This window comes from Carcharhinus amblyrhynchos, chromosome 20, assembly GCF_965287045.1.
Source record: "Carcharhinus amblyrhynchos chromosome 20, sCarAmb.v2.hapA, whole genome shotgun sequence".
Taxonomy (NCBI): Eukaryota; Metazoa; Chordata; class Chondrichthyes; order Carcharhiniformes; family Carcharhinidae; genus Carcharhinus; species Carcharhinus amblyrhynchos.
In genome coordinates this window covers 23,049,949-23,067,641 of record NC_137343.1, presented here as the reverse complement: position 1 = coordinate 23,067,641, position 17,693 = coordinate 23,049,949, and the positions used below count along the sequence as shown (strand labels likewise).

The following is a 17,693-nucleotide window of genomic DNA, read 5'->3' as shown; positions in this document are numbered from 1 at the left end:
TATCTTTCTGTTATCCCCAAAATCCCCCCACACTCCTTTCACAGCCAGGAAAATAGTTTCCACTCCTCTGCAATGCCAGAAAATAGAAAGTGCATGATAATGCTTTGGTGTATGACTGGACCTCCAGTTTTCAATTGACCTGAAGGAAATGCTTGTCCTTTGCTCAGCATCCCTTCTCTCTAGGTGTGCAGTTGGGGATGGTGGGAACTCATCATCTGAGGAACAGGCCCAACCCTGAGTCTTTGCAGTTCATGGCACAGCACATTGGTGCCCTGTAACCTGACATCAGCATGTAACCCTCCACACAGACCAGTTCTAGCTCAGTATCAGTCCCAGGCTAGCTCATTTACAAATTATTGGTCTCGGCGAGGTGAGAAATAGTTGCAAAGTGGGTTGAATGACAATAAGAATTGATCATGAAATGGCTTTCTAGAACTCAAAATAGAGCAGAAACATGGGAATAATTGCAAATTTAAGTCATTGTGACTTAAGTTCTGGCTGCATTTTCCTGGAAAAGTGTTAGCTGGGAATGATGGTGAATGAAACCTTTTGACATCTACAGTAGCAATCCAAAGTCCAGTACAGCCCGAAATGGATGAAATTGTTCCTGAGCATGTCAGTATCAGGATCAAGCTGGCCAAATTTTGGTGTGTGACTGGGCCTCCATTTTCTATAGTCCTGAAGGAAATGTGCAGTGGGGAAGTGAGGGGAAGAACTCATCATCTGAGGAACAGGCCTTCTTACTGGCCAGATCTTCATCTTCCTTGCTAAATTGTGATACACACTTGGCATGACTGTGAGCTGACTGAATGTACATAATTCTGAAATGGCTTTGTCATCTAAGGTTGTGAATATAATGCTACTTCCGTGCTAATGCATTGGAATGAAAGTGGCAACTGAGGTGTGGAGTCTGGCTCCTGCCCTCACCTGAAATGCACAAAAGGTGAAGACCACAAAAGATAAGCACAGGTGAGAGATGTCCGCCGGAAACCTCCAACCTTGCCCACGGCTGGGATTCTCCAGTGCCATTGCAGTGAATGGAGTTTCGGCTGAGTGTCGAATTTTCCATTCTCACTAGCAGTCAGGGCAGGGCGAATGAGATCAGAGAATCCTGCCCCTCGTTTGAACTCATCCAGTTCAGCCTTCCATAATCTTATGATATCTACCTATTGATCCCATTTCAATATCTAACTGCATCTTAAACAGCTATAGAGTTCATGGCTGTAACCCGCTAACTGGAAGACCACTCCAGATATTTATTGTATTAGCCTGGCAGATCACAATAGTATTCAACTTGTCTTTTGCTGGTTTGTACTTGACAGCTTTAAGGTCAGCGCTCTGTCTCTCTCTCTCTCTTTCTCTCCAGGAGGCTGTCTCATGCCATCTGGGCTTGATGCTATGTGGAGCCATTTTATGGCTGCTGACTGGGATCCTTGCCCAGTTACAACACACATCATGGATTTGGATCTCACAGCACACAGCTTTCTAATCATTGTACTTGTACTCTACCCCTCATTTTGTAAACCCAGAAATGCTAATGCTAGAATCAGACTTCTAGTCCTGAAAGCCTGCTGCGTTACAGCCAAGTGTAATTGCCAGAGTATGCCCACTTGTGACTTTGGCCCATGACCTTGGTTATTGTTGATGGACTCCAGCATCACCAGGGCCACATCTTGGGTTCTTGACTAATCATGGAAGCCAATGATACCAGAGAAGCTATTTCATCATGTTCGGGAGGGAGAGGGATCCCAAACCCACTCGGGGGAGAGGGGTCCCAAATCCACCCCCTTTCCTCCCACACAAAATAATCTTAGAACAATCTTTTCCAAGAGCTTATTCGCTACTCCAATTCACCCTGGCCAAAGATGAAGCAAGCCTAAGCTTGGACTCCTTTCTCGAGCCAATCCCCTGCTGATATGAGAGGCAGGTTTGGTCCTGTCCCAAACAAAGCTTTACAAATTTGACCAGAAAACAGAAAGATGTGCATCTAAGTCAAATTTCAAGTGTTTTCCCTGGAGTTAGGTTGGGAAAGTACCAGAAAGACCATGGAGTACCTCCCAGCCTTTTTGCCAATGTCGCCAATAACTAAGCACCCATTCCTGTAAGCAAAATACATTGACAACCCCACATTCAATTTCAACTGCTTACTTTCCACCTATTTTCCATTATTGTGGCCTCCCGAGATATTTTGCAGTCCTCCTCATTTATTTATCAAACCACCCACTTTAGTGTCACCCAAGAGCAGGCAGTTCCCACAAAAAGGGAAGTAGAGAAATAGTTACATCCACCATCCTCAAACACTTCCTGGCAGCATTGGTAGGAGCTGGAAGCAAGTTGTCAACTGTGCCTTCCTCTTCTGTAGCACAGAACAATTTTATGGGAAACTGAAGGATTGTTACCAAACCATGCATGAAGAAAGTCTTCTTGTTAATTAACTTGAGTGTGTTGGTTTTGTCTTTTGTTAACCCAATGACTTACCCAGTAATTAACTTTATTGTTGATCAAATCTAGCCATTGGAGGAAATATTTTTTTAAATACAGAAACCTTTCTAAGTCTATTTTATGTGGTTTCCAGTTCTGGAAAAGCTGGTGGGGAGGTTGTGACTCTTTTCTTTGGGGGTTTGATGTATTTGTTTTGAGAGTGTGTTGTCCCGTTACTGAACTCTTCACTTCATTTTTTAAAATTCTTCATTTGAAACTGAAATTTGTTTCTTCTGCTCTGTGAAAGAAACTGCCAGGCTCACATAATGGGTCATTGTCTTCCTGGTGGGGCTATTGTGAAGCTATTGATATTAGTGCATGCTATTTTACAACTCAAAAAATATATTTCCTAGTCATGGCTACAAACATGGTTTCTAGATTCATTGATTACAGTTAATGGAGTTTGTTCAATGAATTCTGCATGTTTATTCCGAACTTTTCTGACTGAATACATTTCGACGATTCAAAAAAGAAAGATCATATTAATCAAAATCTGATTGTGAAAACCATTTTGGGGTGTTTTTTTTCCTACATTGAAGCTGAAAGCAGAGCTTCACTGAAAACAACGTTTAATAACAATTCAAATTTTGTCAGTCTTCTAAACTTGTTATAAATGTGCCAGGTGCTTCAGTCATTTACCTGTTCCTCATGCAGCGGGAAGGGGATACAGCTGTGGAAATGTCATTAAAACTGTCCTCCGTATATGTTGTCTTGTTGCATGACTTACCCATGTTGTGTGTGTCGCTTGACTCTAATCGTTTGCATCCGGCTGCTTCATTAAACCGAGAAACATGAGCATGCTGATCTGTCCTCCTTTCACGTCCTGCCTTGTACAGCCTCTCAAATAGTAATGATATGCAGTCATTTATGATCTAAGTTGCATCTGTACTAAAAAGAAAAACGCACCATCACCTAAACCCAAAGTAAATGGTTTGAACGTAACGTTTGCATTCCGCCTAGTGAATAATCTGTTAGATTTGTTAAGAAAAGTGTCGCGAGCTAGCTTGTTTGGAAGTGTTCTTTTAAATGTCTGAGCTCCGGATGAATGCATTGCAATGACTACCTAAAAGTAATATCTAAATGTTTGCGGTTTAGAGACTGAAATGGAACCTGCATGCTACTGCCTTTGTTTTGGTCATTCGTGTGGAATGCTGAAATTGAGGCCAAATCCCTACCAAAAAACAAAGGAGGATATGACAGCAAGTCAGTTGCTGGCATTTCCCTTGATGGCTGTATCTGTCTTCCACAGGGGGAAGGTATACACCAAATCCGGGAAGCTTTGAAGATTTTAGCAGAGAGGGTATTAATCTTGGAGACTATGATTGGTATCCATGGTGAGTAAAGGGAATAGAAAGATCTTTGCACTGAGTCTTATGGGCACAACGAACCAGTCACACAACAGAACATGATCAGGTCTAGTGTTTAAATCTCAACTTACTTGCAACAATTGCTTCTGGTTTAAAATGAGGTAAATCACATTTTGGTGTAAAGAGTTCGACTTAACACAAAGTATGCTTGCAACATGTGGACAAACAATGTTCTTTATTGTGTGTCTTGAGTGTGATGTCCAATTCTCGGTACAAATCCTTACTGTAGTGCTTTTGTTTATGTGTGTATGGGGTTAACCAAATACCCAGACACTGCAACAATGGGAACTAGGAAAGTCCATGATACACTCCAAAATGACCTCCTGCATTGTATTCCAATGGAAACATTAAAATGATTTGAAATTCATAATGGAAGACCTGCAAGTAATCTGGAAAAATTGCCGGCTGAAAATATCGCTTCTATTTGCAGTTGAGTCATTTTACAAATGGCTATTGAATAAAATTGGACTGTTTTCCTTCCCGAGTGTTATTTAAACAGGTATATTTACCACGATGAACTCAAACATGGCTGGCCTGGTTCCCAAGTCCTGATCATAACCATTTTTTTTTAACTGGGGAACAAAACATTTTCTGTTGCTGTTTCCAATCTCCACCAGGCCGTTAGTTGGCAGATGTTCCAAGATCTTCAAGCTGAATTAGAAGTTCTGGCTAGAAGGGTAACCTTACTGGAAGCCATCGTGTGGCCAGGTAACCAAGTGGTCAACCATTAAAAGTTGCAGTGTTTGTGCCAACAATTGGCCCCAAAACATGTTGTTACAACTCATCAATCCTCCAAAAATGCTGATAGAAGTGATGAAAAGTTATGATTTTGTTATATTTGTTTTATTAGTGTGGCATTTCTAATATCTTTCTGATAACCTTCAGGTAACAGATGAAAAGAGGCCAGTGTGTACACGTTGTGAACTCTGTGTAATTCTTATTAAAATGATCTGGGTGTAATTCTGATAAAAGTCAGTGTCAAAATTGAGACAAAAATCAGCTTGAAATTATTCTACCAAGTTAAGTTTTACAAAAAGCTTCCTTCTTATGACACAATTCCCAAAATATGTTCAGCATCATGTAACTGACAGATATTTTAAAATGAAACATGCCAGGAACATATAACATAAGTGAGAAAAGTGACAATGCTGAGGAAAATGTTATATGACAGAATAATGTGTAACAATGGGCACTGGACTGACATCATTCACAAACCATATTGGAGCTGCTGTTAATAAATGACTCGGAAGATGGAATATAATCCAAAGTATGATGATTATCAAATTGGGTGTAATAACCAGTGATATCTCCCAGTGTGCAATAATCCAAAGGGACTCCAACAGCGTAGGGAAAGATAGAACTGGAGGAAAAGCATCTTATCTTCCAGCCAGGCACATTACAGCCTTCTGGTCTCAACTTCGAATTCAACAACTTCAGATGATTAGATCAACCCCACCTTGACCCCTTTGTTTTCATTTCATTTCATTTTTATCTGTTCTGTACCTTTTATTTCTCTTTGTCTTTCCTTATTTTCCCTTCACTCTTTTGCCCTATTTTATCCCTCTTTCCTCACCTTTTCTCACTCTTTGCTTCCCCTTTTTCTCAATTTTACCTCTCTCCCATCCATCCCCCCCACTCCCCCCACATTTTCATCTGTAACAGCTTACCCTCTGATTTCAGCTTCTCTGCTGTTTGGCCATTCACACCCTCTATTGTCTCTATGGACTGCCTGCCATTAGCAGCCTTTCACCTTATTTCTGTGGCTATGAGTCATCTTTCGTTCCCTCACCCTGCAGTATAAATATCTCCCACTTTCTATGCCTTTTAGCTTTGACAAAGGGTCAGCTGGACTCGAAACAGCAGCTCTTTTCTCTCCTTACAGATGCTGCCAGGTCTCCTGCTGAGTTCTTTCATCATTTTCACTTTTGGTTTCAGATTCCAGTGTCCCCAGTAATTTGCTTTCTATCTAGGGAAAGATGGAAATCAATCCAATGCAAACTGGTACTCTCGTATGCAGGCGGTCACTGGAGAATGATCACCTGTTCACAGTTGCTATCAAACCACGTTTGCTGGAAAGCATAGCTCTGCAGACCCGGCTCTGTGGTTGACTAGCCTTCTCACACTACCTGGATGCTATAGTTTGTTTTTGGTGCATCTTGCAACCATATTGTAGAGAGTCACTATCTTCAGAAGTAGGTCATGAGGTTAAAATTGAATGACAGAAGAGAAAAATGGGGAAACAAAGCAACAGCTGCAATAAAGGTGCTGAACAACAAGTGCTGGCCCTAGAACTATATCCCAGGAACATTTAAGCGAAGGGGGAATAAATGGCAAAAGGTATTTTTTATAAAATCTCCAGACATATCTTGCAAAACATGAAATTGCAGGAGACTAATTGCCCTTTTGTACAGTTTAGCGCCACATCTTTGGGATGTCTACCCCTTGCTTTGCTTAATCTTTTACACTTATCCTACAACCGTTCCATTGACCGAGATTGACTTGTAACTTGCTAGTGTAAATGTGACTCAAAGTACTGTTTTTATACTATTATTCTATACAAATTATAGGCTGGAATTCTCCAGCTTCCCATCAGTGGGTTTCTTGGCAGCATGCCAGTCGCTAGTGGTGGGACATTTTGATCGCACCACTGCCAATGGGATTTCCCATTGTAGCCACCGCACACCACCCATGGAAACCCATGGCAGGGATATGTTGCCGGCGGGACCAGCAAATCCGCCACTGGAGAACAGCCAGAGAATTCCAGAATAAGTTTGTGTTTCTTTAACAAGCTAAACTGTAAAAATGGTAATGCGATATCACAGTTTATTCTACACAAGCCATCAGCACACAATGTGCATTCTCTGTACAAAGAACCTGTTGTATTAACTTCCACAAACAAGTCAATGGCTAATCCTTTCGTGTTTTATTCTTGTAAGTCTAAGTTACAACGTAAAAGCACAAAGACCCAAAAGTAATATTTGACTAAAATTAAAATACATTCACATGATACAAATAAAAAAGAAAGACAAAACACATGGCTGTGGCAGTATTAAATGCTGCTGCAAAAATACATTGTTGAAGCTTTTCATTTTGCAATCATCAGATCAATCACAGATACCAACGTCAGGGGAAAAAACAATTTTAAAATGTATTAGAAGAGAGTGTCGATTGGTTATCAAATGGACTTTGTCAGTCACCATTAACTGGTACATCTTCCATGGCAATACCTCTACTCGTCAGAGTCCACTTGACAAGGATGGCACGGTGGTTAGCACTGCTGTTTCACAGCTTCAGGGACCTGAGTTCGACACCCGACTTGAGTCACTGTCTGTGTGGAGTTTTCACGTTCTCCCTGTGTCTGCGTGAGTTTCCTCCGGGTGCTCCAGTTTCCTCCCACAGTCCGAAAGAAGTGCTAATTAGGTGCATTGGCCATGCTGAATTCTCCCTCAGTGTATCCAAACAGGCGCCGGAGTGTGGCGACTAGGGGATTTTCACAGTAATTTAATTGCAGTGTTAACATAAGCCTACTTGTGACACTAATAAATAAACAACGAATCAGCATTCTCTTCTCATACAGTATAAGGTTATTGTTTCCCCTGACATTGGTATTCCTGAGATTGTTCTGATGCGTGTAAGACGAAAAGCTTTGGCATCTTTTATCAGCCATACCCACATTATGTAATACCAAACATCTATTTATGAAACATTAACCAGAATTGTTCTTGTTTTTATCTGCTGTGATCTGTATTTTACAATTTAAAACTTCTCCACGTAATCTTTCAGATATACTTTTAACTTTAGTTAAAGAAGGTATTTGTGCAGAGAAGTATGTTTTAAAGTTTATTTATTATATATCGAACCCGGATCCCTAAGGCTGTGAGGCAGCAGTGCTGACCACTGCACCACCATGCTGCCCACATTCAGCTCTGACAAATAGTCATCCAGACTCAAAATGTTGGCTCTATTCTCCCTCTGCAGACGCTGTGAGACCTGCTGAGATTTTCCAGCGTTTTCTGTTTTTGTTTCAGGTTCCAGCATCCGCAGCAATTTGCTTTTATCACATTCCATGGAATGGTTTGATATTAAGTATGTAAATGTTTTCATTATTTCATAAACAACAAAAGTAACAGAACCAAATTATTTCTTACCGAGTGAATTTAAAGAACAAAGAAAATTACAGCACAGGAATGGCCTTTTGGCCCTCCAAGCCTGCACCAACCATGCCACCTGACTGAACTAAAACACCCTACCCTTCCAGAGACGATATCCCTCTATTCCTATCCAATTCATGTATTTGACCAGACCCTCCTTAAAAGTCACTATTGTACCTGCTTCCACTACCTCCCCCAGCAGCGAGTTCCAGGCACCTACCATCCTCTGTGTAAAAAAAACTTGCCTTGAACATCTTCTTTAAAACTTGCCCCTTGCAACCTATAAAGCTATGCTCCCTAGTAATTGACTCTTCCATCCTGGGAAAAAGTTTCTGACTATCCACTCTGTCCATGACCCTCATAATTTTGTAGACTTCTATCAGATTGCCTCTCAACTCCATCGTTCCAGTGAGAACAAACCAAGTTTCTCCAACTTCTCCTCATAGCTAATGCCCTCCATACCAGTCAACATCCTGGTAAATCTTTTCTGTACCCTCTCCAAAGCCTCCACATCTTTCTGGTAGTGTGACAACCAGAATTGAACACGATATTCCAACACTTTATTGAACAGGATTTGTAAATTTTAACCCATGGAAAGCAGTTTCACATATAAATTCACAGATACTGCATTTAGCAATTTTTTAAAAGTCCTCTTAATTCTCATTATCTCCATAATACTGTAAAACTTACAAAACTCTCATCTGCTAAATTATCAGAGCTCAGCTGCCTCTCAACTCAAACGCTTATTTTGTTAGTCAGGTTCTAAACTTCCACCCTCATGCATTTTCTTCTGTTTTTTTCCTTTGTTTCTCTGTCTTCAATGCAAAGTGCTTAGCCTATCAAAGTGAAATGATCTGTTCCGCAGAAATGACACTATGCTGTCATAGATGCTGACATTTCAAAGCTGCACATCCATCAGAATATCAGTCTACCTCGATAAATGAAATGAACTGACTTATTGGAGGCTTCCTGCTTTGCTGTTTTTTTTCTGAGAAGACTTTAGCTGTTCCGACTCCCCTTCCCTTTGCTTTCTGAGCACAAAGTAGGGCTAAATTGCATCACCCCTGAAAATGGGTGCCAGGATCATGATGTACAATTAATCCACGCCCAGTGCACTTAATTTGAATGATCTCATTACCATGGGCGTGTAAGAAAGGGGAGGCGCAATATCATGAGTGACTGGAACCAGTTAAACCTAGCCTACACTGCTTAAGGTGAGCCCGCATCTCTCAAAAGGGAAGGTGCATTGTGGCTGGAGCAAACCTGCAAGTTATGGGTTAACTGACCTGGGAAAGAGTGTGGAAAGACATCTCACAGGAAAGAGAGAGAGCTGCAAGGCTTTCAGGCTCTGCACTGAAGTTTGAAATGGAGGAGATGGAAAGGGAAGAGGAGATGTCCTATGGTGCCATTGGGAAAGGGGTATCTCCAGACACATGGTCAAAGGGCAGTGGAAGCAGATAGCTATGGTGGCCAATATCAGGGAATCAAGCCCCAAGAACCTGGATGCAGTGTGACAAGAAATACAATGATCTCACATGAGTGTTCAAGGTCAGTGAATGCATCTTCAATTGCCATATCCAATTAACTCTACCAATAGCTTTATTGCTCAATTTACTTAAATTCCCCAAACTCACCTACCACTTATCCCTATCAACTGGGACTCAAGCCTACCATTTATATGCTTCACCTCACCCTCACTAACTGCACCAATGCAAGCCTCACACCCACATCTCACTGATTTTACACACACTCAGCCATTCAACGAAATAGATCACACAGCACTCACTAAACACACACCCCTTAACTTTGCAGGAAAAAGAGATTCACAACAAGAAGCTCATGGAGCAAACCAGATGGGGGACACGTCCATATCTATGCTAAATCCCATGAAGGAGATGGTGCTGGCCATTATTGCTGAGGCTCTGGTGGTGGCATTGGCAGACAAACTATTGAAATCAGTGGTTTCCTTGTAGTTAATCCTCCTCGCATCCCATTTTCCCCTATTCCACACTCTTCTAATTTACAAGCTGCAGATGGTATAGCGTCGTAGAGGTTTACAGCATGGAAACAGGCCCTTTGGCCCAATTTGTCCATGCTGCCCCTTTTTTAACCACTAAGCAATTGCCCGTATTTCTCTATAGCCATCTTACCGACGTAACTGTCTAAACGCTTTCTAAAAGACAATTCCATCTCCACTACTACCTCTGGCAGCTTGTTCTAGACAATCACCACCATAAGCATGCACCCTTCACTTTTCCCCGCCCAGCACCACAACCCTGCCCTTCAACCTTTCTCTTTCAGATACCCAAGAGGTGCAACTTGGCCAGGCTGCAGAGGAACACCAAACAGATACTGATGAAGAAGACACATCACCTACACTTAATTTCACAATAACAGTCACCATCTCAGATTCTGAAACTGCACATGACTTGGGGAGGGGATTGTGGTCGGCACCAGGTGAGACATTGGGCATGAGTAAGCTTCAGGCAGGACAGGGGCAACGATCACACAAGCTCAAGCTTGGCATAGAGATCGTTCATGAGTTCCAGTGCTGAGGACTTAGAGAGGGCTTCAATGAGACAGAAAGAATGCTAATGTGTATATGCAGCAAAATTAGGAAGTCTGCCTGAAAGCCTGCAGTCAGCGTTGAGCGGTCTGGCATCAAGCTTATATGGGGCTTTGTGCAGAGATTGGAGCCCATCTTTTCTGGGGGGGGAGTACTGCTCAACTCCCAAGTGCAAATCCAGCATTTGACGGCTGCTGGGGTAGCATCCATTTCAGCTCAACAGCTCCTGCCCAACATCTGAATGCTGCTATACAAACTCAGCCTTCTGTCATCATGGCTGTGGGTTACAGTGTGCAAAGGGCTTAAAGTAGTTTATTTATTAGTCACAAGTTGGCTTACATTAATGCTGTAATGAAGTTACTGTGAAAATCCCCTAATAGCCACAATCTGAAGCCTGTTTGGATACTCTGAGGGAGAATTCAGCATAGCCAATCCACCTAACCCACATATCTTTGGACTGTAGGAGGAAACCAGAGCACATGGAAGAAACCCACACAGACACGGGGAGAATGTGCAAACTCCACACAGATAGTGACCCAAGCCAGGAATTGAACCCGGGTCCTTGGCACTGTGAGACACCAGTGCTAACCATTGTGCCACCATGCTGCCCTTGGAGGGTGTTGTGCCAGTTCACCAATGTGACTTCCAAGAGTTTGTTAGTGTTGCTGTGATGCTGCTCCAGAGGAGTGGCAGTGTCTCCATGGAGCATGACCTGATGTCCTCTTTCAGCAAGACAACATTTGTCCTCCCACCCTGTCACTGCACCAGTGTCCTCGTTGATGCTGGTCAGCCAGCCTAACCAGACTGCTTTATAGGCCATTTAGCTCTTGGTAAGGACTGACCCTCACCATAGGGAAGTATTGCAAGAAGCAGCAAACCAGCTGGAATCTTGACGTCTATCCTGAAGAGTCTATTCTATGCAGCTGAAGCATTGTTGCAGTCCGGCTGTGGTATATGCTATCACATTCTCTATGGCAGCATGCATGCTGTCATGTGTGTAAGTTGCTTACTGGTGTCATGGAATCATAGAATCCCAACAATGCAGAAGGAGTACATTCAGCCCATCGAGTCTGTACCGATCACAATCCCACCTGGGCCCTATTCCCATAACCCCACATATTTACCCTGTTAATCCCCCTAATATTAGGGTCAGTTTAGCATAGCCAATCCATCTAACTCGCACATCTTTGGACTGTGGGAGGAAACTGGAACACCCGGAGGAAACCCACACAGACATGGGGAGATGTGCAAACTCCACACACATAGTGACCTGAGGCTGGAATCAAACACCAGTCTCTGACTTGTGAGGTAGCAGTGCTAACCACTGTGCCACTGCACTGCCCATAGTTGTTGTCAATCTATGATTTGCCATGATGACTCAAATGTAGCCAGAGACTGTCAGGATAGCAGGCATTGGGATGCATGATTCACTGTCTATTGTCATTTTTAAACTGGACTCTCTTTACATTTAGGTTTCAGTATGGAGTAGAGTTGACATGCGGCACTTGTAAAGCAATGTGCGTGCAGTCACTGATGTTCTGCACCATGGGAAGCCTTCAGCCTGAGCCAAGTTGCATATTTGTTCTGTCTGATTATCTCTGGCATGCATGAATGAAATGTAATTAGTTGGCTTTCCTTGAAGAGAAAATGAGTGACCTCCTTGCTCAACAGTGGCTGACAAGCTGCATGATGTTGCCATTATCTCTGGCACCAGCCCAAAAGGAGCCAAAAACATAAACCTTCCTTCTCATGGTCATCCTTACAGCCACAGGCAATGTGGTTCTTGTTCTACTTTGAGAAGGCGCCTGTGGCTTTGGCAGATTGCAGGGTGGATATCTTTGGAAATGCAGCCCTCTCACACGTTGTTCCTTGCTAAGGTTCAAGTAGGAAAGTGGCCCCACAAACATCCTTGGTAGATATGACATGAAAGCACATCTCCCCCTCCTCTCTCTTCCGGCAGCTTGTCCTGTTCTGCATTGCCTCTGTTCATTCCACACATCACACTGTATTCCAAGAGGAATGTCTGTCAGTGCATCCACATCAGGGCGTGGGGCGCTGTTTTATGCAAAAGCCATGAAGTCCGTAAAAAAAACAACTTCAACATAAACCACTCCCAATAGAGTTTTGCAACTTGAACAATTACAAAAAGCAGCAAACACCTACAGAACTGCAGAAAGAGCCAGAAGAAATCTTCCATCTGCCAACCTGTAAGTAATCGATGATCCCTTTAAATAGCAAGGTTGGGAAGGATCTTTCCTGTTGCTAAACTGTCTGCTGTATGTCTTTCTGGTAGATGTTCACCTGCATGTCTGTTAATGCCAGCAACAACATGGTGTCCAGTGCAATTCAACCCACAAGCATACATGAGTTTGCCAGTCACATTTTTGGAGAACAGAAAGCAATACAAAAGGGGAGTCAATCAGCCCAATTTCTCACTCATCGATGGGATTTTAGCATCTGTGGCTGTTTCTACTCGTGTTTTCTGAAAAGGACATCTCTTTAAGACAAAAAGTGTTGACTGCTCTTATTTTTCTTTATTTGTAACCTTAGTGTTTTATTATCATGCTTTAAATGTGCCTGGATTCATATTGCTCACAGTTAAACTAAACTAAAAGCGTTAGAAACTCGAAGCAAAATTGAAAAATGCTGGAAGCATACAGGGGAGCTTTAAAAAAAGAAAAGATAGGTTAGTGCTCCAGTCTATTAATCCTATTGGATCAGTATTTAACACATTTGGTGCATACCCCCTTTGTTCTGGTCAATCCTAAAAAAATTTCCTTTTTTTTTAGTGCCCTAATGAAACCAGTCTTTTTTTTTGGATGCTGGGTAATGCTTATATTTTCTATTTTTGTTGCAATAGATTAGATGAATTTATCTGATTACACTTAAAAAGTCATTTTTTTTTTCTGATAGAATAGCCTGTGCACCTTTTGTTAATTGTTAAAATCATAATAATTTTTTTAAAGTTTATTTATCAGTGTTACAAGTAGGCTTACATTAACCCTGCAGTGAAGTTACTGTGAAGATCCCCTAGTCGCCACGCTCTGGCGCCTGTTGGGTACGCTGAGGGAGAATTTAGCACGGCTAACGTACCTAACTAGCACGTCTTTCGGACTGTGGGAGGAAACCGGAGCACCCAGAAGAAATGCATGCAGACTCCATGTAGACAGTGACCCAAGCTGGGAATCGAACCCAAGTCCTTGGCACCGTGAGGCAGCAGTGTTAATATAAACACTAAAACTGAGGGAGCTGCCACCTTTTTTTAGAGTTAACTATCAAATGAAAAGTGCTGATTGATAAAGGATGTATAAAGAGTATTTTTTTTAAAAATATAAATTTTTATGGTACCAAATTCTCTAAATCTAATGAAATGTACAATCTGAAAATATCACTTTTTTTATTTCATAACTGTATAAATGCTAAAACTTAGGGAGCTGCCACCTTTTTTTAAAGTTAACTATTGAATGGAAAGGACTGGTTGATAAACGATATTAAAATTGAGAGAAATTAATGAAATTAGTTGTTTTGACAACTAATAGCAATTTAGTATGTCACAATTAAATAAGCTAATCAAGCCATCTCATCTTTCAGTCTTTAAAGTTTCAGACTAATTTCCTTCCGTTAGTAACAAAACTGGAATTTCGCATCAAATTTCCCCTAATAATTTTCTATTATTTCTATAAACTTTGCCAATAGTAAATTCCTGTTGCAATACCAGAAGCCTGGAACTGACTGTAAGTTGATGGTCCTGTACAGAGAGAATTTTAATGTGTTTTAGTTCAGCTGTCAGAATTCTGAAAGTAGTCTGAAAATTATCGTGATTGTTGTTACCATGGGAATGCTTTTGCATTCGTGTCAAGTTATTCTCTTGCTATTTTAATTGGAGCATTAACCTGTTTACACTCGAGTAGAATCATTAAAGTAACAGAGAGAGGAATATTATACATTTATGCATACACATAGTAATATTGTTCACAGTCATTTCCAAGCGAGACATTTCAGATTCTGGCAATAAAATTACACCTCGTCAAATGCTATGCTTTAATGGTCAATACTCTAAATGTACAATTCAAGCTCCATTTTTCGAACTAGTGAATTGAAAATATGAAGCTAAGATTCAACAAAGCTGCTCCTGATAACATAACCTCAATTATTTGCCATCTTGTTTGTTTCTTGTAGATTATTAACAGCTATTTTGCAGTACAATTGACTTACCTTTCTGCCCAAGTTTCTGCCAAACTCAATTTACTGTGTCGCCTTTGTCATTAACAGAACCTGATCATGGATCTGGAGTAGATCCTTACGCGACTGTACCTCCAAATTTCTTCAGAGGCAAGCGAGGCAGCTTTGCGGCCTACAAGATTATTTCACACAGGCTGGCACATAAAACTGAAGACAAATGAGTAAGGACAATGTAAATGTCAACAAAATGTAAATGGTGTGGTGCCTTCCTGAAACAACGTGTGGTAAACTGGGGTAAGCAGATTACCAAACCACTGGAACTGTTCATACAGCGTTTATTTGTCCTGTGTTTAATACATCGGTGGACTAACTTGATTTGCCTCATTCAACTGCGAGCATTTTGCTCTTATTTGTGCTGAAAATAATTTGTGTTTTAGGCTGCTTTCTTAATGGGAATCTCAGAGATCTCGTAGAGATGTCACAAAACGTGTCACCATTTGATTACTATTCTGTGTTTTTATTTCGTAAACATAGCTTCTGGTGAATATTTCATAAGGCAGCCGCTCTCATATATTTGTGAATGTGTTTACTTTGCATTTACTTTTTATCACAAGTAGATTACTTTTTCGAAAATGCTGTATAATCGTATTATTGCCATCGATCTACATTATGTATTTCAAAAGATGAATCAGTGGTATTACACGGAAGAAAATGATTGGTTAATGAGACACTCTCCCTTGGTCACCTCCTTCCCTATTGTTCTCTCCAAAATGATCACCATTTATGACAGATTACTGGTTCCATCCCATTTTATGAATTTTAACAATCTCTGTGCACTCAGGGTCTATCTATTTGTGTTTTTGATTTGAAGTAGGTTTGCCAGTAATGATTACTTCATGAGAATGTAAACAATTTTAGATCAAAGGGAAGGAAGAATTACAAGAGATTTAATTTCTCTATCATTTTTAGGAGGTCATGGAAAACAGACTTGTTACTTTGCAAATGGCATGCTTGCATTGGAAGGTACACTTTTACAGCCCACCTTGTGAATTAAAGCTGGCAACAGTTTGCATTTTAAACCATTCTTGAAAACAGAAATGAATGTTTGGGAGAAGTTTACCAAATGGGAACCTGTCTCTTTAAATTATATTAAAGCTACTTTACTGTTTCTCTTACGTTTATGGTAACTGCAGTAAGGGATGGTAAAGCAAATCTGAATTTTCAGTGAGCCATTCAAGTTGTTTTCTTACAATGGGATTAAATGTAATTTAGAAACTTTGTTTTGAAGCATATTGCAATGATTCATGTGTTACTCAAACTAGTAATCCCAAGAAACACTGCCTTTTCCTATTACATTTGAACATTACATACCAGTAATTCCAAAACATTTTTAAATCCTATTAGAGGCTGTGTATTTTTTAGCTTTGAAGGGCATACATTAAAATAGATAGCAAATCAACAAAAAAAAAATTAATTAATTGCAAATCCAATTTGAATTAGTTTTGTTTATTCATAATCTCCAGGACATTTCACGTAATTCCAAACTTAGTGAGATACAAATCTATTCCTTAACAAGATAACAGGACTGCTACATAAAATTCTAGATTAAAGTAAACAGGACAGTTTACCATCAAAGCATGAAAATATACCAAGTATTTATGTGCAGATATCTCTGAATTTGTACTTGAAGGTAGCATTTCAGTTAGTCATTTTGGGCTATAACAGAATTATGTGTGTCTTAATGGTGCTCAGTGTGCAGTGTTTAATATTATAATTAAGACAACATGTGTTTCTGATTTCAGTTTGCTATTTGTTTATCTACAGATTCTGTTTCTTGACTATGGGCTTTTAATGCAAGTTGCTCGCAAAAGTATTCACTTAAGTATAATTTACGATGTACAACTTTGGTACCACTGTTTTCATATACAGTCTTAAAGGGCTTAATTTTCATGTACAGAGCACTGTTTTATATCAACCATGAGAAGTGTCAAAATTATTCATTAAAAGGTAAATTAAGTCTTTTGACCTATTTGTTTTGATGCTTTACTTTGAATTTTTACAATACTTTAGTTGCTGTATGAGGACGAAAAATTATTTTAAAAGTCACTTACATGGCCAAAATTGGTGACAGATTTTAAGCTGTCGGACTTTTGTAGGACCAGTTTGAATTCATTTTGTTTATTCATAATCTCCAGGACATTTCACATAATTCCAAACGTAGTGAGATACAAATCTACTCCTTAACTGTACAAAAATGTTTAAGTTTATTACTAGCACAAGTAGACATATAGTAACATTGCAATGAAGTTACTGTGAAAATCCTCTAGTCGCCGCACTCTGGTGTCTGTTCGGGTGCACAGAGGGAGAATTTAGCACAGCCAATGCACCTAACCAGCACGTCTTTTGGACTGAGGGGGGAAACTGGAGCACCAGGAAGAAACCCATGGAGATACAGGGAGAATGTGCAGACTCCGCACAGACAGTGAGCCAAGCCGGGAATCAAACCCGGGTTAGAACATAAGAAATAGGGGCAGGAGTAGGCCATCTAGCCCTTCGAGCCTGCTCCGCCATTCAATAAGATCATGGCTGAGCTGTCGTGGCTCAGTTCCACATTCCCACCCTCTCCCCATAACCCTTAATCCCCTCGCTTATCAAAAACCCATCAACCCGCGTCTTAAAAATATTTAGCGAGGCAGCCTCCACCATCTCAACGGGCAGAGAATTCCAGAGATTCACCACCCTTTGAGTGAAGAAGTTCCTCCTCAACTCCATTCTAAACCGCCCCCCCTTTATCTTGAGGCTGTGCCCCCTAGTCCTACTTTCTGAGCGGGAAGAGTCTCTCCACCTCTATCCTATCCATCCCATTCATCATCTTATATGTCTCAATGAGATCTCTGGTGCTGAGGGACAGCAGTGCTAACCACTTTGCCACCATGCCACCCTAAA

General features: G+C 40.9%; 1 protein-coding gene across 1 annotated transcript in view; it reads left to right on the top strand.

The window, feature by feature from the left end:
* emid1 (EMI domain containing 1) overlaps positions 1-16,764 on the top strand; it is a 355,515-nt gene extending 338,751 nt beyond the window's left edge. The window contains exons 14-15 of the mRNA XM_080208227.1: positions 4,466-4,556; positions 14,838-16,764. Coding sequence (XP_080064353.1) covers positions 4,466-4,556; positions 14,838-14,968 — 222 coding nt within the window. The 3' untranslated portion in view covers positions 14,969-16,764. The remainder of the gene's footprint in view (positions 1-4,465; positions 4,557-14,837) is intronic.
* Positions 16,765-17,693: the final 929 nt, after the last annotated feature.